The sequence below is a fragment of the Doryrhamphus excisus genome, linkage group LG2, assembly GCF_037039965.1.
Source record: "Doryrhamphus excisus strain RoL-2023G ecotype Guam linkage group LG2, RoL_Dexc_Guam_v1.1, whole genome shotgun sequence".
Lineage (NCBI taxonomy): Eukaryota > Metazoa > Chordata > Actinopteri > Syngnathiformes > Syngnathidae > Doryrhamphus > Doryrhamphus excisus.
The window spans coordinates 20,783,562-20,806,850 of record NC_136358.1 but is presented as its reverse complement, the minus strand read 5'-3'; the positions used below and the strand labels follow the sequence as shown (position 1 = coordinate 20,806,850).

General features: G+C 42.5%; 1 protein-coding gene across 50 annotated transcripts in view; it reads left to right on the top strand.

Moving 5' to 3' along the window:
• Nucleotides 1–23,289, top strand: part of LOC131132465 (ankyrin-3-like) — an 88,350-nt gene that overhangs the window by 284 nt on the left and 64,777 nt on the right. For 13 of the 50 annotated variants that reach the window (XM_078788085.1, XM_078788017.1, XM_078788075.1 and 10 more), the window contains exon 1: nucleotides 18,449–18,706. The exons of 1 other annotated variant lie outside the window; for it this stretch is intronic. In XM_078788085.1, the coding sequence (XP_078644211.1) occupies nucleotides 18,587–18,706 (120 nt within the window). In that variant the 5' untranslated portion in view covers nucleotides 18,449–18,586. Of the gene's footprint in view, nucleotides 1–7,013; nucleotides 7,161–18,440; nucleotides 18,707–23,289 lie in introns of those variants that run through there. 36 more of the 50 variants (XM_078788159.1, XM_078788083.1, XM_078788081.1 and 33 more) reach the window with 16 other exon arrangements.

Here is a 23,289-nt window from a genome sequence, read left to right as displayed (position 1 = left end):
CGTCAACCAAGCGGTCTTTGAATGGAATCCATGACACGAATTAGTGTTTGTACGATCCTCTCAAGCAGACAACGGGCAGCAAATCAACGCCATTGATGTTTGACCTGACTTATTTTGACTTTCGAAACGATTGTTAGATGTTGTTCATGGTCTTCACCCAGCTGTCATTGAACCTAGCATTTCTTTAAGAGCCTATGGAGGGGGATGCTATGCTGCTGTAGCTAATATAGCATGAAATTATTCCATGATGTGCGCTTTTGTTTTAATTAATGTGCAAAATTACATCAGAGTGTATAAATGTTGTACAATTTGACACAAAATACTAATTTAGTTATGCTGCAAAGTGGTTGTAGTTGTGGTTAATCATCACTGTTCTTGCGTAACAGTGTGTGTGTGTGTGTGTGTGTGTGTGTGTGTGTGTGTGTGTGGTCACATCCAGTCTAATGGAGTCATTGTCCATAGTTTTACATGCAATTATGACCACAGTGTGCCATTAACCTTATTTCTTGGCCAATACTAATTCTGTTGACAGACTATTATTGTCGCTATTAAAGATAAAAGTGCAGGAAAGACCTTTTTGTTTCTGTTTTGTTGCTGCCTTTAAGGTGAAAAGTTTGTTTGCGTGTGCTTTTCCTGACATTGGGTTCTAGAATCAGGCATTGTGTATGTGTCCAGAACCGATCTGTTGATACTTTTCACTTTCTCTTCCTCCTAATCAATGAAGGAGAGCTTGGACTGCAGTGGAGCCTAATGATGCTTTCAATGTTGTGGGAAACCCCATCCTGTTGTCAGTGCTCCACAAAGACATGCTTGGGAAAGTTTGGTGTGAATAACATGACAAGTGCACAGGCACCGCAATGGAGGTGGGACCACGCCACATTTTCTTCCCTTTTGAACTTCCTGTCGGTGGAATGCGTTGGGATACATTTGCATATGGCGTAAAAGTGTCATTGGTACAAAGGCAGAAGCTACGAGGGTGCCGCCCCCCGTCAAGAGTCGCACAACAACACACCAAGGCGGTGCGTTTGTCAGCGTGCCTCCATTAATGGTTGACCACAGCGCTCCACCTAATAGCCGCCTGTTGTCACGACGGCGTGCAAGCGAGCAAACATCACCTGACGCCACCCGTGTCGCCGCTGAAGAGCAAACAGACCACATGTTGATGACATGTAAGCAGGAAGTAAGTCATTCATCGGCCTTCATCGCCGCTCTGAAAGGTCACAAAAGCTCTGGCAGCTATTCACAAAGTCCACCCCCGCCCTGCCCGTTCGCCCCCACCCCTCATTGTGATGAGAAAAGTCGGGTTGGGCTGACTCAGCGCATCGCTTTGGTGGCGAGTGCCTCTCCGTGCCGGCTATTGTCATGGAACCAGTAAACACCAGTTCAGCGCAGGCCAGCTAGTGTCACCTTGTTGGGACGGGACAACGCGCTCGATTGTGCTCTCGGATGGCGCCATAATAACGGCGTGGATGCCTGACAAGATGGCCGACCGGTTTAGCGACAAGTGCGAAAAATAGTATCACATAAACCCACATTTGTATTTATTCCTCCGAAGTACTAATGAATGTCTACATGTTATTTAATATAATATTTTTGTACTTGGAGCATGGAAACCCTGTTTATGACTTTCTAAATACATTTTTAATATTATTTAACATATTATTATTCCTTGTTGACAACACATTGCAACTCTAATGCTGCAGGGACTCGCGACAGCCGCTAGGTAGCAAGCTTACCCGTTAGCCTCAAATTTACAGTATTTCTTTGAAACTTAAAAAATGTACCACTTCCACACAGGATGGGAGGAGAGCTTTTTTCAGTGTTTTTGTCACTGCTGCCGCCCACTGACCAGAATACTACACATCATTCATTCGTTCATTTCTACCTGTTATACTTACGAGGGTCGCAAGGAGTGCTGGAGCCTATCCCAGCTATCTTTTATGGGGGAGAGGCGGGGTACACCCTGGACTGGTGGCCAGCCAATCACAGGGCACATATAGACAAACAACCATTCACACTCACATTCATACCTATGGACAATTTGGAGTGGCTAATTAACCAAACCGGAATACTTGGAGAAAACCTACGCATGCACGAGGAGAACATGCAAACGCCACACAGAGATGGCTGAGGGTGGAATTGAACTCAGGTGCATGCTAACCACTCGACCGCCATGCAGCTAGTACTTCATCATGAATCAATTAATTTCCTGATTGTCCTTGTCTAGGTAGTTTTGGAATGCCGGCAATTGGAAGTCCCGTTGTCTTGAATGAGCTGGATAGTTAGATGTTGGAATGATTTGAATTGTTTGAGAAATGTGGAACTTGGGAATATTTGCAGTTCAACTGGAATTTCCTTTCCATCGATCCATCCATGTCCCAGGTCTGGGTCAACAATCCAGCTCTGAGATACTTCAACTCCTCCATCTGGGGCAAGACCTTGCACCCAACTAAAAGGGTGCAAGCCATCCTTGGAATGGGAGTTATGTTCCTGAAAATGTGGAATTGCAGAAAAAGCGGAAATTGTTAGTATACACCAGAAGATAGCCTACATGTCCCGAATGAGCTGAAGATTTGACATCGGAATGTTTTGAATCCATTGGGAAATATGGATGGACGTAATGACTCAAGTTCAAAGGGAATTTGTGTTTTCCTGAATGTGATCATGGAACGGTTGGAATCAATTGAGAAATGTACTTGGATGTGTTCCTTGTGTCAGTTGGTCTTCAATGAGAATGTAAAACTGCAGGAAAACCTGGAATTTATGGAATGTTCTGACTGATAGTCCGGATGTTGTGCCAGTTTTTTCTCCCGGTTTCTTCAAGATTCCATCAATCAACAATCAATCCCGCACAATCGGGTGTTTATGATGTCCATCCCTGAAGTGGTCTCTCTTGTTGACCCGGTGGTCCACAGACAAAGACGGCTTGTGAGTCAAAGTGACTCATGTTTTGGTGTCTGCTTTATGTCACTTGGTGTGTGTGTGTGTGTGCACACGTGTGTGTGTGTGTGGTATTTCTCCTGTCTAAATGAGCCTCTTTTATTCCCCATCAACAAGTGCTCCATGATTCCATGAAAGATTCCCAACAAGGATTTGCTTCTTGGTTTTCACCAAACTTTCCATCCAAATCTCAACAACGGAACCCGGAGACGTCATGCTGTGTGATTGTCGTTTCCATGGATATCCATCAGCTTGCATGATGTTGCCTTGGCAACCAAACAAAAACAACATGCAGACCTAATGGTTTAGCTAAGATGCTAACTTCTTTCCGTCACTTCTTTGTTGCAAGCATGATGGAGCACCTGCTGCTCGTTGAGCAAATAACATTTTGGTCGTTTTTAACTCAATTAGAGCCCTCTAGATATGAAATAACACCCCTATAGTCACCTTTATACACTATATATCACCCAATCTAGTAGATATAAGAGAACACAAGACCTATAAGACATTATATCGACATGTTAGGAATTGGGAGTGATCCTTGTTGATGTTCTATACAGTACTTCCTGAATGCCTGATGTTTGTATTTTACTTCATCCAGCTAATCGTGAGGTTTTAGCAATTGGAAGTGAGCCCTGAAAGAAGTTTGGGATTGCTCTGAACGCTCCGTTTCAAAGAGTTTTTTTGGGTAGTTGTGATTTGGAAGATTGCCGGGCTTCCTTTTATGGGCGTGTGGTGTAGGTCCGATACATGCTCCGCCCTCTCCTAAGTTCTGCTTCTCTGTTTACGGTGTTATTAATGTCTCCCCGGAAGTGTTTGTTTGGGTGTAAGGAAAAGCTAAATTTCTTTATAATTCCTAACCAGGCAAACATCAGGCAGAAGTGGTTGGAGTTTCTGATTCTCTACCAGCAAAATAAATAAATATATTTTAATCTGTCAACGGCATTTCACACAGGACTGTTTTGTGAACATGGGCCGCTATGCAGCTGGACTAGCTCGCAAACTTGCTGAAACCCGACGCCTTTCAAGTCATGGAACAAAAGCGCTTGTCTGTGTAGTACTATAGAGTGTGCATACAGGGAGCGAGGCGCTAATTAGAAGCTCACAGAGTTTGGAGTCGCTAATAACCATTTCCCACCACCATCAGTGGATCTACTGAGTTTTTTTTTAAACTAAATATCACATTGGATCTTAGCGATGCAGTAGAAACCCTAACACTAACATGATAAAGGTACTTCTTGAAGTAACCTCTTTTCTTGAGAAACATAGGACTGTCCACTCACTCCTTCTACTTATCTTTTTTTTAATTATTATTCTTATTTATTTAACAGAAAAATGGAAAAATCAAATTTTTGTGAGGTGTTGGGACTACATAAATACTGCAGTATTTATGTAGCGAGTTTTGCTTGTAGAAAAACAGCAGCAAAGCGCAGTCTCAGCATTCTTCTTCACCGCTTGTCATTATTTCCAAAGTCCAGCTCCTCCACTTCCAACTTGGTCCAGCAAAGGTGTCCATTAGCAGGACCTGCTGGATGGACCGGTGGTTGCTGGGCAGAGTCCATTAATCCCCACTAATGGAGGGCGATAACCTGATCGGGCCACAGGAATGATGGAGATGTTGAATGTGCATTAGCGTGATGATGTCACATGTGAATCGGTACAACGGGGACGCTCATTAGCTCAAGTTAGCATCACTGCCAGGCGGCTTGTACGCCAATGCGTGTGACACGTTTGCAGGCGTGCGACACGGAAGCAGCTAAAAGTGGGAAAAAAAGCGTTGCAGGCTTGAGAGGTTGTTCCTCACCCAGCGGGGTGAACGTCCAGCAGAAGTTGGAACGCTGGAAGGTTCTACAGTTGTTGCTTTGAGCTCGGTCATGCCTCCGGGCTGCACACATGCAGGCGTTGAGGGATGCTGGCAGAGATGTGGAAGTCGTAAAGAATCACTTTTGTCCTTGGCGATGACAATCAAACCCGTTAAAGACCTTGGACTGTGTTTGGATAAAGGAGCTTTTATTCTGTGGGACTGGATCAGTATTTGCCCTTTGCTGGTTCTGATAATGGAGTCCTGGTGTTGATGACACCGTCTCAGACAAGCGTGCTCTGTACGGGCCGAGCCTTATGGACAACTACGTCATTATGCTGTGTCTCCCGTGCATCCATTTATTTGTGGCGGCCCGCCACGGATGCATTTGGACCACCACAGATACTGTAGATTTTTTTTTTCCTTTTGTGCAGACAGTGCAGCCATAGGATGGATGAATGATAAAAAAAAGAAAATTATGTAGTCAAATTCAGTGATATTGCATGTTGAGTACTATAAATTTGTACATGTTGGTAGGTCTGTATTTTGTTGCAATCACTGCAAATGCAATCTGATATCCGATTTTTTTAGGCTGATATCGGGCCGATAACTGTCTGTGACCGATATTATCATAAATATTTAAAATATTTAAAGTTACATTGATCAATAATAATAATAATAATAATCATATAACAATAATAATAATAATCATGGACAATAGGGAGATATTTCCACTTGCATAGGCTCCGCTGTCATCTGGACTTTTCAACCTTTAACCGTTTTTAACCCGTGACTCGGCTTTGGTCATCACGTGTTAGTCGATGATTAATTTGTCTTATTATATACTATAGGCATAAGTACTGGGACGCCTACGTTATTGAAAATTGAATATTTATACACTTAAAGACGGCTGTGTGTGTGTGTGTGTGTGTCTCAGAGATACTATTCTGTGTTAGCCACACGCTAGCGCTTGCTTGCCGCCCAACCAGTGCTTTACACGGCCCGTTCAAAACCACGCACTTAAAGACGGACATAAAGCCGCTCCCTTTCACCAGGAGGCCTTTTATGGCCCACTGTAAAAAGTATTGTATTACGTGTGCTTGCTTACACACAAACACACACACACACACACACACACACACACACAGAGTGATTGTCTTGGTGTGTTTGCGCCAGCTGGATGTGACTGTGATTCAGTGGAGGTAAAACATTGAAAGTGTGCTTTAATCGAGGAGTGAAAAATTAATTAAAGTCTGGTTTTGCATGAATATATGATGATGATATGAAATAAATGCCTGTGTGTTTTTGCTGTATTGTTCCACAAATAGTTGTCATGTCAAGATGTGACCACTAGATGTCAGGCTGGCTTCTTTTGTAAGGAAGTGAGACACCTTGATGTTAAAGAGCACACTTAACAGATGAATATGCCATCAATGGGAATTTCATGACCATCCTCCATCGTGTTTAGTGCCTATGTGGTTTTAATGATGTATTTTTATTGTTGTAATTTCTTTATTTCATACTATTTTCATACTTTTTATTTACATTTTTGCTCACACAAATTTATGTTAAAATTTATGTATTATTATTATTATATGCAGCAATTTTTAAATGTTCATCATTTTGTCTACACACTGTCTTATTTTATAAATTATTTATTGTTATTTTATGAAACACTATTTACATTTTTGCTTAGTTTCTATCAAGTTATGTAAAAATAATTATTGTTATTAATTAATGTATTAATAATTTAAATTATTATTATATTAAATGTATTATTTGAATAACTTATTAATTTATCATTATTATCATCAACAACAATAATAATAATTAATATTATTATTAATATTATTTTATTATGAATAATTGTTGCTTTCTAACGCTTTATCACGTTCTGTACAAAAGTGCAAGGTATGTTTAAAAAAAAAAAAAAACATTTATTAATTTTTCTTTTTGGAAGCAGAGCATGCTTGTTGGCTCCACAAAGTAAACAAACAATATGGCTGCCGAAGCTTGTTGCTGCTCCACTCCCACTTGTAGAGTGTGTGTGTGTGTGTGTGTGTGTGTGAGTGTGTGCGCTTGGAGAGAAAGAGCGAGAAGGAGAAGGCGTCCCTCCTGGTTCCGCCCAGTCAGTCCGCCTGGTTGGCTCTGTGTGTGTGTGTATGTGTTCATCTAACACACACACACACACACACACACACACTCACATCTCTGCTTGCCTGTACTCGTCCATGTTGGATTAGAAGCCCTGTTTTTTTTTTTTAATAGATTTTTTTTATTTTTATATTTTTTTTATTACCAAATCTTTTTGGATGTAAACAAGGGGCCTCCGGGGACCCTTGCAGCGGTTGCGATGAGCGAGGAGGCTCGGGAAAAGGCGTCGGGGAAGTCTGCCCATCGCAAGAAGAAAGGGAAGAAGGTAAAAAGGCGAGGACTGTTTGCTGAAACGTGGTTGTGATGTCTTGTTCCGCCGTCTTTTGTTGTTTTGTTCAGGCTCGTTTAGACCGACTGTCAACTTCCAAGCTTTTTACCAAAGTGTGGGGCAGGTGTCAAACACCTGCTGCGAGACCCCTCTGCTGGGCCGCTCCTCTATTGACATTCCTGTGTTTGTGTGTGTGTGTGTGTGTGTGTGCGTGTGTGCGTGCTGATGAAAATGGGAGTTATAGTTGCGCGTTGGCTGGGGTGTGTTTGCGCTGATGCAGCCTGTTGATGCCAAAAATGACCCCCCCACCCCCACCCCCATCATTCACTTCGCCTCCATGGAGTCTACCAAGATGGCGTTAATGGATTGAAATTGTTCTTCATCAATTTCAAATATATATTCGGAAAATTCGGAAATTGTTTCTTTTAAATATTAGTATGTGAAAAAACACAATGTTGTATAAAATGTAACCTTTTGTTTAGTCAGCTGTGTGTCTTACACACACACACACACACACACACACACATAGGTTGTCTTTATTTATGATGCGTTAGCTTGTGTATCATGTCAGGACGGACATTGAACAAATGTCATATTGTTTATTCCTGCAGAAAACACACCTCGTTCACCCGAAGTCACTGATAATTCATAAATCTGGGGTAATACCGATAAAATGTACCACAAAAAAAGCACATTATAAAAAATAAAATACAATAATAATAAATAATAATGGCTAATTGATTCAAGACCCAACCGTGATAAGTGAATTTCCGCAGATTTCTTTTTTATAAATTGAATATTTTCATAGTCGGAGCCTAGAAAACTTCTTAAACTGCTTAAGATCTTCTAAATACAGTTTTTAACGTTATTAGAGCCCTGTAGACATGAAATAACACCCCTATAGTCACCTTTACAGATGGTAGATATGATAATATACTTTCTTTTTCTGTAGAGCACTTCCTTCTGAATGTCTTATATTTGAGGTTTACTTCATTTAGCCATTTTTAGGCATGGAAATGCTCCATTATGATTTTGAATTAAGATTTTTTTTTTACTTAGAATTGTTATTTTGGTAGTTAGTTAATAGAAAACCTGTTCATGGGTGTCTAAATATTTTTTTTTACATTAGAGCCATCAAGACTTGGAATAACATCCCTATAGTCACCTTTACACTTCTATTACCCAATATGGTTGACATAACAAGAGAAAATAAGGCAAAAATGGACTTACACATGTTGCGGTGTCTGTACAGTACTTCCTGTGGTGGCTTTAGTACTTCCTGTGGTGTATTACTGACACCTAGTGACCAGTGTAGCGTACTACATATCATCTTCTGAATGTCTTGTAGTTATTTTAGTTTATTTTGCTGTTTTTATGTTTGAAAATACTTAATTTACACCAAAATAAGAAGATTTTTTCTGCTGACGCGCAAATTCACACTGTGCTGTAGTAATGGAAGCAATCGTGCACGCAGGAAGTCTTAAAGTACAAGGCAACCAAGGTGAAACGATGGAAGGGGCTTCGGTGGCAAAAAGTGCCGAGAGATGATTAGAAGTGACGGCCACGTCGCCATGACGACGAGAGGATGAGACAATCGGGCGTCGCCGTGAGAGCGACAACAGCGAGGGAAGCTTGGGAGAAATCATGAAGGCCGAGGCTGCTGTGCTTCCGTTGATGTAAGGAGAGGGAGAGAAAGAGGTGTGTAAGCGGCTGTAACCGTGGCAACCGCATCCCAAGGAGGATGCTGTGGAAGTTACTCAGCAGTTAGCCATCCACGGGCGTCTACAGCGTGATCATCTGCATATGAAACACATTATTATGACATGAATGATAACAATGATGAGCTGCACGGCGTTTGAGTGGTTAGCGCGCGGGCCACACAGCTGGCAGACCCGAGTTTGATTCCACACTCTCCATCTCTGTGTGGAGTTTGCATGTTCTCCCCGTGCATGCGTGGGTTTTCTCCGGGTACTCCGGTTTCCTCCCACATTCCAAAAACATGCTAGGTTAATTAGCCACTCCAAATTGTCCATTGTCCTTTGTCTATATGTGCCCTGTGATTGGCTGGCTCGCCCGAAGAATGGTTGTTTGTGGACCCCGCCTCTTGCCCGAAGACAGCTGGGGTAGGCTCCAGCACCCTCCGCGACCCTCGTGAGGTTAAGTGGTAGAAAATGAATAAATACATTTTTTAAATGCATTGATTTAAATTGACTTTTTTAAAATAAAACAAATTAAATAAAACAAAATATTTTATTTGTTTTTTAAATGTAATAAAAAAATGAACTGAGTTGTTTAAAGCTGAATTTGTAAAAATATTTATGATTAAAATTTTTTTTTTTTAACTGAATGAGGGGGGAAAAACCTTTTACAAATATTTTTTTAAATAATTTTTTGTTCAAAAACACATTTTAAAACTGAATTTACAAAGAACAAATTTAAAACAAAATTTAAATAAACAACACTTTTTAAACATAATTTTTTAAAACTGAATTAAAATTTGTTTTAAATATTATAATATATTTTTTATAAAGCAGAACCTGAATGTTTGTTAACACGCATTTTGCTCATGAATTTTAATTTTACTTATCAGCTCAAAATTTGAACGCAAAAAGAATTCAGTTAACAAATTCAGGGTTTCCTAAAAGTTTTGGTCGTGAAGAAATAAGCTAATTTAAGTCAAAGTGCAACTGTGGGCCAAATTGATGTTGTCCTTCCTTACTGCATTTTGTTCACGTGCTGATATGAATCATTTGTGGGTGTGCGGGCGCCACCGTGAGACGTCTGCTCCAACCACGACAGTGGGCCCCGGCATGCGACGTTTTTTTTCTGTAAGCGGTCCCGTGTGCTCTTATTTACAGTCCATTTCACAGAAATGGACTCCATCGGCTTATTATGTAAGACGGCTGCCCACGTGTGGTCCTTTTCCATCCCACACCATCCCATGTCAACCCTCTCATGAGGCGCCAGCATGGAGTTTAGTCACTGGGCTCCGATCATGCCTACATCTGCTAGTGATCCTCATCTCTATCATCTCCATCAAATCCAACACGTCCGGCTAAGATGGTGGATTCGGCTGCAGGGCCGGCTTGATTCACGAGTTGAAAAGAACTTGGCTCGGCTGAAGGTAAACGGATCGATGGCCGCCACGAGCGGACCTGCTGTGGACTCCAAAGCCGAGCCGGAATCCAATTACAGGAAGTGTTGCTATTTAAACAACCGCCGAATAAACAAAATGCCAAGCCGGCATTTTGCATTGATTGATGAATTGATTGTGCAGGGGTGTCCAAAGTGTGGCGCAGGGGCGCCAGCCAATCACAGGGCACATATTGACAACCATTCTTCGGGCGAGCCAGTGAATCAAAGGGCACATATAGACAAACAACCATTTTTCGGGCGAGCCAGCCAATCACAGGGCACATATTGACAACCATTCTTCGGGCGAGCCAGCCAATCAAAGGGCACATATAGACAAACAACCATTCTTCGGGCGAGCCAGCCAATCACAGGGCACATATAGACATACAACCATTTTTCGGGCGAGCCAGCCAATCACAGGGCACATATAGACAAACAACCATTCTTCGGGCGAGCCAGCCAATCATAGGGCACATATAGACAAACAACCATTTTTCGGGCGAGCCAGCCAATCGCAAGGCACATATAGACAAACAACCATTCTTCGGGCGAGCCAGCCAATCACAGGGCACATATAGACATACAACCATTTTTCGGGCGAGCCAGCCAATCACAGGGCACATATAGACATACAACCATTTTTCGGGCGAGCCAGCCAATCACAGGGCACATATAGACAAACAACCATTTTTCGGGCGAGCCAGCCAATCATAGGGCACATATAGACAAACAACCATTTTTCGGGCGAGCCAGCCAATCGCAAGGCACATATAGACAAACAACCATTCTTCGGGCGAGCCAGCCAATCACAGGGCACATATAGACATACAACCATTTTTCGGGCGAGCCAGCCAATCACAGGGCACATATAGACATACAACCATTTTTCGGGCGAGCCAGCCAATCACAGGGCACATATAGACATACAACCATTTTTCGGGCGAGCCAGCCAATCACAGGGCACATATAGACAAACAACCATTTTTCGGGCGAGCCAGCCAATCACAGGGCACATATAGACAAACAACAATTTTTCGGGCGAGCCAGCCAATCACAGGGCACATATAGACATACAACAGGAAGTTAGGCTGTCCCATAAGATGTTTTTCCTGCGTTTGATTTGATCTGTGACTTTGGGCACCCGGGTCAATCCACTCGTGGCGATGTACGTGAACGTGTAAGATGATGACTCGGCATTCCCGCACGTCTTCTCCCGCATCACGGCTTCCTCTAGCCAAGCGAGCAGCTTACGGCCGGTGCTATCCGAGTTCCCGCTAGGCGCGCTCCCCCCGAGCCAACATATTGTGTTTGTGCTGAGCAGGACGCTTGGCCGGCGTCCCTCCACACTTTCACGGGAACAGGATGAAGGCCCGCTTGGCTTTGCAGGACTCGTTCACCTCCTCCTCCTCCTCTTCTCCTTCTTCTGCCGTTCCAAATGCAGATTGCCGCCAGCAGTTTGGAACGGCAGATTCTGCCTTTTGTGAGTGTTAATCAACCGGATGGGTTTGAGTCCTTAAAGCGAATACGTGAGTCTATATTATGTCTCATTTTTTCTTATGAATACTATATTGGGGACTGCGCGGTGGTTGTGTGGTTAGTGTGGCGACCTCACAGCTAGGAGACCTGGGTTCAATTCCACCCTCTGCCATCTCCGTGTGGATACGTGGGTTTTCTCCGGGTACTCCGGTTTCCTCCCACATTCCAAAAACATGCTAGGTTAATTTGCCACTCCAAATTGTCCATAGGTATGAATGTGAGTGTGAATGGTTGTTTGTCTATATGTGCCCTGTGATTGGCTGGCCAACAGTCCCAGGGTGTACCCCGCCTCTCGCCTGAAAAACAGCTGGGATAGGCTCCAGCACCCCCGCGACCCTGGTGAGGATAAGCGGTAGAAATGAATGAACTACTATATTGGGTAATAGGAGTGTGAAGGTGACTATAGGGGTGTTATTTTGTGTCTACAGGGCTCTAATAATGTCATTAAGCATATTTAGAAGGTCGGAAACAATGTTTTATGATTTCTTTACAAAAATATTGTATTTAGTAATAATTGACAGCAAAATTAATGCATATTTCAGTATGTTTTGTTTTGCGATGATATGTACTGTAGTATTCTACACTGGTCAGTACTAGGTGTGAGTACTACCAGGAACTACTAAGATGTGTAAGTCTATATGATGTATAGTATATTGGCGTTTTTTTGTGTCTCGAGGGCTCCAATGATGTTAAAAAGCATATTTAGAAGGTATTCAACAGGTTTTCTATGCTCTAACAGTAAAAATATTCCGTTTAAGGCAGAGGTAGGGAACCTATGGCTCGGGAGCCAGGTAGGGCTCTTTTGATGACTGTATCTGGCTCTCAAGCATTTCTTACCACAATAAAAATGTATTTTTGCTAACATTTTAAAGTAAACATAACAGAAATGACTGTTAAAAATAATATTAAAAATCAAAAACTTTTTTATGCATTTTAATTCGTCCATCTATTTAGGGTTAGGGTTAGGGTTAGCAATACGGCCGACCATATCCATCTTTCCTGATATTTTCCAGGTCAAACACCAAAACTTGATTATTACTGGGTAATGCGGTAGTCTACCTCGGTCATTGAGATGTCAACATGTAAATATAAACTTTTCTCCTTTAGTCAAATAGTCACCTAGCTAAAGCTGCAGAACCAAGCCTTCTGGCAAAGATGGCCAAAAGAATGAAATATACTGAGTATGGTGCAAAATTATGCAGCAGAAGAAGTTGTATTAATGGCAACAAGTATTTGATTTATTATTAGACACTGCGCTGCTCACGAAAGTGTGCTGGCCACACCCCATTGGCGTGGGGTAGTGTGCCTGGTCTACGTAATTAGAGCCCATTATATCTAAAACTGTTGGTCTTACATAAAAATGCACACATTTTATTGCATTCAATGTTTAAAAAAAATGTATATGGCTCTCACAGATACACATTTTAAAATATCTGGCCTTCATGGCTCTCTTAGCCAAAAAGGTTCCCGACCCCTGGTTTAAGGAATCCCGCCCGGAGGAAATCCACTCCCGAGTCGGGAAGCAGTGAAGTGCGGTAAGCAGGGATTAGTGTACAATGTACTGTACTGTAGTGTAGTGTAGTGTCATGGCGCTCAGAGGGGCAAACGTGTCTGACAGTCATGCGAGCAGGCTAATGGGACCGTGTCGCCATGGCAACGGGAGTGTGCCAAGGGTGATGTCACGGCTTTCGGGGAAACGTCCATCTTTTTTATTTATTTATTTTTTTTGTCTGTGCGTGCGCTCCTGTTCTTCTTCTGTTCTTCAGTCTTAATCTCATCAAGCACATCCTGCCCCCCCCCCCCCCCGCCCCCGCACCCCCCCCCACCCAAAAAAAAAAGTCTGACGATGATGACACCACTTTTATTTATAAGATCAAATATGATAAATAATGTTGTCAAATATTTCCTCCATCGCCTCCTCATCCTCCTGCCGGCTGCTCCTTCCTTGTTGTGTTGCCATGACAACCTGCCAAGGTGTCATTTGCACGCCTCGACTGAGTCAGGCCGGGACATCATCATGTGTGTGTGTGTGTGTGTGTGTGTGTGTGTGTGTGTACTAGAACGATGTGTAATTAACCTTCCTAATGTCAGGGAGGATTATAATTCCATGCGGATTAGCGACGGGCAGGGCGTCGAGTGTTTGTCACGAGTCAAAGAGATGAAAGCGTACGGTTTACGATCCGGCGTAATGACAGATCGCCATCGGCATGGAGGAGCCTTCTGCTGACTTGTTAAGACCGACTAAATGTCAGCTAGTCCAGATAAAGAAAGACGTCTTTCTCTCTTGATAGCCACTCCTAGATTGTTTGCTTGATTAGCATGTACGTATATGGAGGCTAGGGATCTTCCCATCAGGGTTCGATGCCGCTGATACCGATATCAATGAGTGAAATCGGCCGATATCAATATCAGTAGCATCACCGATATGCAGTATAAATGTTTAAATGTACTACCGGCTAATGTAGGCGTCACCAAGGTCAACATTTATTTTCATAGCTTCTTTCAAGCCAAAAAAAAAGCAAAATGCTTGTTTTACCAGAACACAAACAAAATTTGAACACATTTTGCTTCTGGGTAATTGTGCAACACATTATTGTTAATAATAAAAAAAAAATTAGACCAATAAACAAACAGCAGCGTACACCAAATAGCCCCCGGTCTGCACGTTGGATAGCAGTATGCATTTTTAAAAATTGTATTGACCAACTTGCTATACAATACAAGGCTGTAGAAAACAACGTCTAAAATGACTAAATTAATGTTATTTTATACAAGAGTTCTTTCCAAAAGAGAGAAAAACAAATGTAAAAAATAGCAAAGCCTCCTGTTCTATCGAGGATCTGTGACTGACGTTTTTGCAGTGTTGTTATTGTTGTTTATGTTATTTACAAACAGCAGAATGGATGCATAATATAATTGAATCTGTGCGCATTGCTTCTACAGTGGAAAGAACGGAGAGAGTGAGACTTCATCTCATTCAGGCTCTTTGTGAATGAAAGCACAGAAGCGAGGGTTCTTCAGGCGAATGCCACAGCCGACAGCCCGTGTGTGGGAATGTTTCAGTTTCAATGTGAGCGCATGAACACCGGCGACAGGGACTTTCTTCGTTCTTAACTGGGAAAAAAAAAAGCATAGCCTTCATCCCGACTGAAGTGTTTGGTCGGGAATTTAAATATAAACAAAACAGTGCAAAACGGTGCGTGCTCAGAGACGGCGTCGCTTGCTACATTGCAATAGAAATGCAAACATTCAATACGGTTATTCAGTCATTCATTCATTTTCTACAGGGGGGTGCTGGAGCCTATCCCAGCTGTCTTCGGGCGAGAGGGCGGGGTACACCCTGGACTGGTGGCCAGCCAACCACAGGGCACATATAGACAGACAACCAGCAAAAAAAGAAAAAAAGCATTCATTTTACAAGAATAAAGTCAAAAAATATTACGAGAAAAATGTTGTGACATTCGGAAAAATAACATCACTTTAGTTGCATGAAGCTGAAATATTAAAGCAAAAAGAGAAGAGAAGAAAAATTGAAGTCGTTGGAGAAAAAAAGGTCAAATCAAAATACAAAAAGGGTGTAATTAAACAAGAATAAACGGTCACAATTTTATGACAATAAACTCATTATATTATTATATATATATAGTTTTTAAGCACCCACTGCCAAAATGATCATCAAATACCCCTTATATGATTGGAGCATTTTGCTGTTTTTGAGCACCGACTGCAAAAACACCAGTCAAAGATCCTCTACGGAAAAGTAGCATTCTGATGTTTTTAGGAGCCTACTGCAAGCCGCCACTCCTCCCCGCCCTAGCCAGAGATTCTTTATATGACAATAACACTCTGCTGTTTTTAAGCACCAACTGCAAAAACAGTCAAAGATCCTCTATATCAAAGTAGTGATGTGTTATTTTTCAGGAATTTATCTGCAAAGAAACATCCTAGTAATAAACATCCTCGCTCTTCTTCCGGGGGATCTATCTGTTTGTGTGGAGGGCTCCAAAGTGTGAAGGCGCGCGATGCGGTTCCATACGGCGAAAGGATACTCTGCCGCCAGTGCTATTTGTGGCTGTGTAAACGGTTGCCTAGGCGACAGCTGGCAGGGTGCCGAGCAGGAGAAGCCCAGACAGATAGACTGACAGAAAAAAAAAAAAAAAAGAGTAGAGATATATGAAAAACATTGAAATAGGAAATATTTGGAGGGTTTTTAGCTGTGCTTTTAGCCGTGGCGTTGTGGTTTGTGTCGGTCTGAAGGCTCCATTACTTTGAATGTGACTGCCAGCAAACGCACAATGGATAAATCGCATCCGTCCTTATCTGGTTTGGGTCCATTTGCAGTAAAGTGCTTCTAGTGCTTTGCTGTGGGCAATCTAACTATTGTTTTATCTACCCCCCCTCCACCCTCCATCACTAATGGCCCGGTACCAAGATACACTTTGGGGGAGAAAATGTGTCTGTCGGTGATGTTTGAATATCTGTATTGTTGGCTACAATAACAAGCTTCTGACATTTTCCTAATTTGGATCACAAATTGTACAGCTTTATCGAGACACGCCTCCTAAATATGCAAATTTGTTCTCCATGACGTAAGGAAATAGTAAATACATAAATAAATGAATAAGTAATGACGCCACACACGTATTCACATCCAAAATCGACTGTCAATAATGCAATAGAAGTAGTGGTGAACATGACAGGACAAATCAGGTTTTGCGTGTGTGTGTGTGTACAATGCTGCCCTCAAGTGGCCACAAAGCGAGCTTACACCCCAGGCTCAACACGTGCTTTAAGGCCACGAGAGGGCGCTGGACACCGCAGCAAAACTGCTGTTCAGTGTCAATAAAAACACGATTGTTTTTTTTTTAAAAAACATTTAATTCCGTAACGCAAACACACAGTTGTTGTCGTCATGTTGTTTTCCCTCAGCGTCAAAGAAATCCAACACGTAGAGGGTACACTTTGTCCCTCTTCGAGCCTATTCATCTTTGTGTTTTTGTCAGTTCATGGGCGGGATTTTCCGTTCCAAGTAGCCAATCACGGCCCTCGGACAGTCCAGAAGAGCCAATAGGAACCCTTTAGCGGAGGTCACATGCTCCCTTCATGCTGCTAGGATGTTTATATTAGGAGGGCTGCAGTTATGAGCTCATCGTGTACACACGCACCCACACGCACGCGCAAACAGTAACAAAAAAAATTCAACAAAACATTGGCTTTCTTTCGAAGAACATGTTATTAAAACCATCTTCTTTCTTGCTGCAGGCACCCAATGAGATTTATGGGAAGCCTGGAGAGCAGCTAATTGCATTGGCATCACAATAGTAGCCCCCAGCTAACCTCCACTTAATCCAGCATATATCAATTAATCATGAATAATGCATGATGACCGCATGAATAAATAATCCCGTTGATTTACAGCAGCTGCAGATTTTGCCACATTTGGCACATTTTCTTCTTAGCAACTGATAATGCTAGCCAACAATACCATGATGGGTCATAAGGCCAATCAAAATATGACGTATCCGACTATAATATTGTATTAATAATATAAAACAGTAGTCAAACATTGTGAAATTACTGTAGCATGTTAGCAACCTCTGTAAAAACAGGATTTTTTTTAGTGTTTTGTTGTTTTTGAGGACCAAAAATGCTACTCAAAGATCATCTTTACGGCAGGAGTGATCTGCTGTTTTTAGAGATCTACTGAAAAAAACCTCGTCAAAGATCCTTTATATAAAAGTAGCGTTATACTTTGGTTTTTAGGACCTAGAGCAAAAATGCTATTCAAAGATCATCTTTACGGCAGGAGTGATCTGCTGTTTTTAGGGATCTGCTGAAAAAAAAGCTAGCTAGTCAAAGATCCTCTATATAAAAATAGCGTTACGCTTTATTTTTTAGGACCCAGAGCAAAATGCTACCCAAAGATCATCTTTATGGCAGGAGTGATCTGCTGTTTTTAGGGATCTACTGGAAAAAAAATCTAATCAAAGATCCTCTATTTTCAAGTAGCTTTCTGCTGTTTTTGAGGACCTAATGCTGGTGAAAGATCCTCCATGTAAAAGGATTTGAATTTGACCTTGGAGGAAGTGCACGGCATTCTGGAGCACAATTGCTGGGAAATTACTGGGAATTGATCCTCACAGAATTCCGTGAGGAGTCACACGGGACACTTTTTAGAGCGCCGTCCGTCCTCTGTCACCTCCAGACGCTCCTTCTTTATTTAAATGTCTGATGGTTCCATCATAAGCCATGTCCCAGCTGCTCCCTTGCTCCTCCTCCTCCTACCCCCCCCCCCCCCCCCACCCCCGCTCCCTCCCTCAACCTCCTTTCCACCACCGTTCCCGTCCTCGATCATACGCCCCATGGAGTCGTGGAGGATGGGTCAGGTGCTCGTTGCGGGGCCGTGCATGGGGACCAGACCAGTCCTCCACTCCTCTTGAGCCCCTTCATGGATCTGTGGATCTCCACTAGGATGTTTTTACGCCTCTTCCCTGCAGCCTTGCTCATGGATGCTATTTGGGAATCATTCTAAAGCAGGAACACCCCCCCCCCTTCCCGCCACCCCCATCTTTGCATCCAGGAAGAGCATTTTGAGCAGGAGCATCTCTCCATTCCAGCTCCAACCTGCGAGGGGCAGCCTGGGACTAAAGTCCAGCAAGTGTCAGGGTGGGGGCGGGGGTGTTGGTGTTGGGGCAGGGAGCTTAATTAGCGGGAGACGATCGCTCCCACCTGTGAGGATTTAACCCGGCAGCATGGCGCACGCCGCCTCGCAGCTGAAGAAGAAGGCGGACGAGAACCTGGTGGCCGCCGAGGAGGAGCGGGAGAAGGAGAGGAAGAGGGGCAAGAAGCGGCCTCGTGATGTCAAGAAAAAGGTAGAAGGGGTGGCGGGAGATGAACGGGGGGGGGTTGATTGACAGAGACTTAAAAAGACGGACAATGGGAGGGAAAAGAATGGAGGACAGGCTGGTGTGTGTGTGTGTGTTTTGTCCAATGGTCAAATGAACACACACTAACGAGGTGTCCATCTTGACCTCCTCTTCATGGCTTTGTGTTGTTCGTCTATTAATCATAAGATCAGAGAGGAACACAAACTTATGCTTCGTGATGGACTTTTGTGTTTGTAGGAGTGTGTGTGTTGTGTCTTTGCTGACACACAAACACACAAGATGCTGACATGCTAGGATGAGTTTCTTAGTGTGTGTGTGTGTTTGTGTGTGTATGTGAGTCAGTCCCGGCACCACCCTTGACGCCGCACCGCTGTCATCTCTCAGTGATGGACTTTTGATGCTGTAGATGGTGTGTGTGCGTGTGCATGTGTGCATGTGTGCATGTGTGTATGTGTGTATGTGTGTGTGTGCAAAGACTATCTGTAAGCAGTCACGCCCTGCGGTTTCTCGTGTGGTGTGTGTTTGTGTGTGTGTTGTGTGTTGTGTGTGTGTGTGTGCAAACAGGATGTCAATACGCCCGGACAAAGTTAAGACTTTCCCTGAAATGTGCAAGCATCCCTGATGTGGATGTCTAATAATCAATAATCATTTGTGTCAACGTAAACATTTTAGCTGGTATTGATTGATGACATTTTGTGTGTGTGTGTTCATGTGTGTATGTTTGTGTGTGTGTGTGTGTGTGTGTGTGTGTTAGCCACCTGTCACCAGCAACGGATAGCAGTGACCTTATTGACTTCAAGGTCAAAATGAGAGTTGACTTCCTGCCTGTCGGCGACTGTCACGTGCTGATCCAACGCTATTCTGAAATGTCACCACATTGTAGACCACCACAATGCATCCTACAGGGCATGAAGTCATCCCTGGTTGATTTGTCTTGTTATTAATTGGCTGAGATGAGGACAAATGATGGCGTAATGTTATGATTATGTTATGTGCCACAAAGTTGCAATATTAACTCATTCAATTCCCGCCATTTTTCAAAAGGCAACTTCTGCAATAGCAAACCTTTTAAGGCACACAGAATATTGTGTTGTATGGCATCGTATGTAAACATGGAACCTACCAAAAGAAAGAAACTACCCTTTTCTGTCCTTGTAAAACATAGGTAAGTTTCAGGAAAATATCAGTTCCCAACTAAAAAAAAAAAAAACATTTCAAGCATAACTTTCACTTTGGGTTGTACGGCGGTCGAGTGGTTAGCACACAGACCTCACTGCTAGGAGATCCGAGTTCAATTCCACCCATCTCTGTGTGTAGTTTGCATGTTCTCTCCGTGCATGCGTGGGTCTTCTCCGGGTACTCCGGTTTCCTCCCACATTCCAAAAACATGCTAGGTTAATTAGCCACTCCAAATTGTCCATAGGTATGAATGTGAGTGTGAATGGTTGTTTGTCTATATGTGCCCTGTGATTGGCTGGCCACCAGTCCAAAGACAACTGGGATAGACTCCAGCACCCCCGCGACCCTTGTGAGGAAAAAGCGGTAGAAAATGAATTAATGAATGGTTATGTAAACATGGAACCTACCAAAAGAAAGAAACTACCCTTTTATGTCTTTGTAGAACATAGGTAAGTTTCAGGAAAATAGCAGTTCCCAACTAAAAAAAAAAAAAATAAATAAAACATTTTAAACATAACTTTCACTTTGGGCTGCACGGTGGTCCAGTGGTTAGCACACATACCTCACAGCTTGGAGACCTGAGTTCAATTCCACCCATCTCTGTGTGGAGTTTGCATGTTCTCCCCGTGCATGCATGGCTTTTTTCCGGGTACTCCGGTTTCCTCCCCCATTCCAAAAACATGCTAGTTTTTATGTCCATTGATATGAATGTGAGTGTGAATGGTTGTGTGACATCCTTTCATTCATCGCTATGTGTATACTAGCTACTGTATAGCAAGTACTGTACTGTGTAGTACTACAGTATTGTGTCCTGTGTGTAAGAGCGCTAGCAGCGAGGCGTAGCGAGCGTATCGCCTATCCTGACATCACATAAAGTAAATCTATAACGTAGTCTGCCGGCCCGGGGACACTTCTTGGCACTATGATGGAAAAATGATCCTCTCTTGACGCCTCAATTACCGTTTTTTTTCCCCGTCTATCCTTCTCTCTCTCTCCCCCCTTTCTGTCTCTCGACCAGCTGCATGGGAGGGTCGCAGGGTTACCTTTTTTTTTTTTAAATGTAACCAACCTTCTTAAAGACAGAAAGCAAGCTGATGTGAGCAACACTGGCGAGGAGGGAGTGTATGAATTATGAATTATGGAAGCACTCCATTGGAGAGCATGAGAAAGCGAGGAAAGGGAAGGACGCAAGGCCAGGTGGGGGCGCCGGCTAGCGGATGTGGAAATGACACCAGCGTGCACCACGTTGATTAGCGCTTCGCCAATGTGTTCTCGCCCACCCCTGCTGTGAGATTATAAGAATTGGTTAGAAATTAGTTTTGGGGTCTCAGGGACAGTTTACCATTTATTTCACTGTCCTTCCTGGTGCCTTTTTGCTCTTTTCATTATTGAATTTTTGCACTTTTTTGGTAATTTTGCCCATCATCCAAAGTTTTAACGAGAAAAGGACTTAGTATGAGCTAGCTAACAATGCACATCATTGTGACGTACCTACGAAGCCCTTTAAAAAATAACTAACAATGTTTTATGGTTTGATATATATTGAGAGCTAGGTATCCTGACGTGAGCGGTTAGCAAGGCATCGTGTTACTCTGCCAGATAATTTTTTTTTTTTTTAGTTTTTCATGTTAGCTGCTACAATAATAATATCGCTGTAGATTGGTTAATATCAGTCAGTTATTTAAATGGAGAAAATTTTTTGCGAGGGCTTTATCGTCAAAATAGATTGTTCCCATGATGTTCATTGTTAGCTAGCTGATACTAACTTGTTCTCTTGCTTGAGAATGCACAGAAAAGGGAAAAATATGTGTTAATGTTTCCCATAAGGATGGGGAATGGAGTAGTTCCCTTTGTCGCAAAATTTAGAGCTAGGTATCCTGACGCGAGCGGTTAGCAAGGCATCGTGTTACTCCGCCAGATAATTTTTTTTTTTTAGTTTTTCATGTTAGCTGCTACAATAATAATATCGCTGTAGCTTGGTTAATATCAGTCATTTAAATGGAGAAAATCTTTTGCGAGGGCTTTAGCGTCAAAATGGGTTGTTCCCATGATGTTCATTGTTAGCTAGCTGATGCTAACTTGTTTTCTCGCTTGAGAAGGGAAAAAAATATGTGTTAATGTTTCCCATAACAGGGCTCTATGTTAAAAACAAAAATGACTTGCCCATGGGGAATCCTTAAGGTGAGAACTACTTGCCCGAACTTGCCCCATGTAAAATGAAAAGACTGCCATAATGATATCATATATCAATATATGCTGATGATTCATCCGATAATAGTACTGATGCATTGTATTTGGAAGAATGTCTGAAAAATTGTGGAGATGTATGTTAACATGGCAAGCCATGCTACCTTACACATCGTAGTCGTAGTAAGCAGTGATATTTATAAGTTGTGCACCACAATGAAACATTATTGAATAGACACATTTGTGTACTAGTAAAGTGTGTTTAATCCAGAAAAAATGCTCAATGGTCAAACAATAATTTGTGAAGCAAAGGTGAGAAAAATCCACAGAGAAATGGAAGCGCTAGATTTTGTAGCTTGTGCAAAATCAGCACTTGGTATTGGATCTAATCGGTGGTGTTTCATTGTGACCACTTCAAATTGTCACAGCAATGTGATTCACTCACCTGTGCCATCATTTGATTTGCTGCCGCTAATAAAATACTTGTTTAGGAGGCACTGGTTCATCACTTTTTGCTCTTTTCCTTCACAAGTTGTTGAAGAATTAGATGATGTTGGCAGGGACGCCATGATAGATGTTTTCCTAGTCAAACCATCACTGATTGGTTGATCGCCAACAAGAACGGGTGTGGGTAAAACGCGGATTGTGGATTACGGACCGCGGTCTAAATAAACGATTCTGATTGGTCCATTTCTAGATTTGCAAGGATTGGTTTGCAAATTACCACCGGAATTACGCAGTCCGTGTTTTACCAACACCCAACAAGAACCGCTTTAAAAAAACTCTTGGCAGTTTGGCATGCCAAAGTGCACATGCCCGACGGGAATATTAATGATTGGATTTACTTGTCCGAATTTTGTTTTAACTTGCCCCGGGCCATCGGTACATCGTTATTGTCGAGCCCTGCATAAGGATGGGGAATGGCACAGTTCCCCTTGTCGCGAAATTGAGAGCTAGGTATCCTGACGGGAGCAGTTAGCAAGGCATCGTCTTAGTCCGCCACATAAAAATAGTTTTCATGTTAGCTGCTACAATAATAATATCGCTGTAGCTTGGTTAATATCAGTCAGTTATATAAATTGAATAATTTTTTTGCGAAGGCTTTAGCATCAAAATAGGTTGTTCCCATGATGTTCATTGTTAGCTAGCTGATACTAACTTATTTTCTCGCTCGAGAATGCACAGAAAAGGGGAAAAAAATA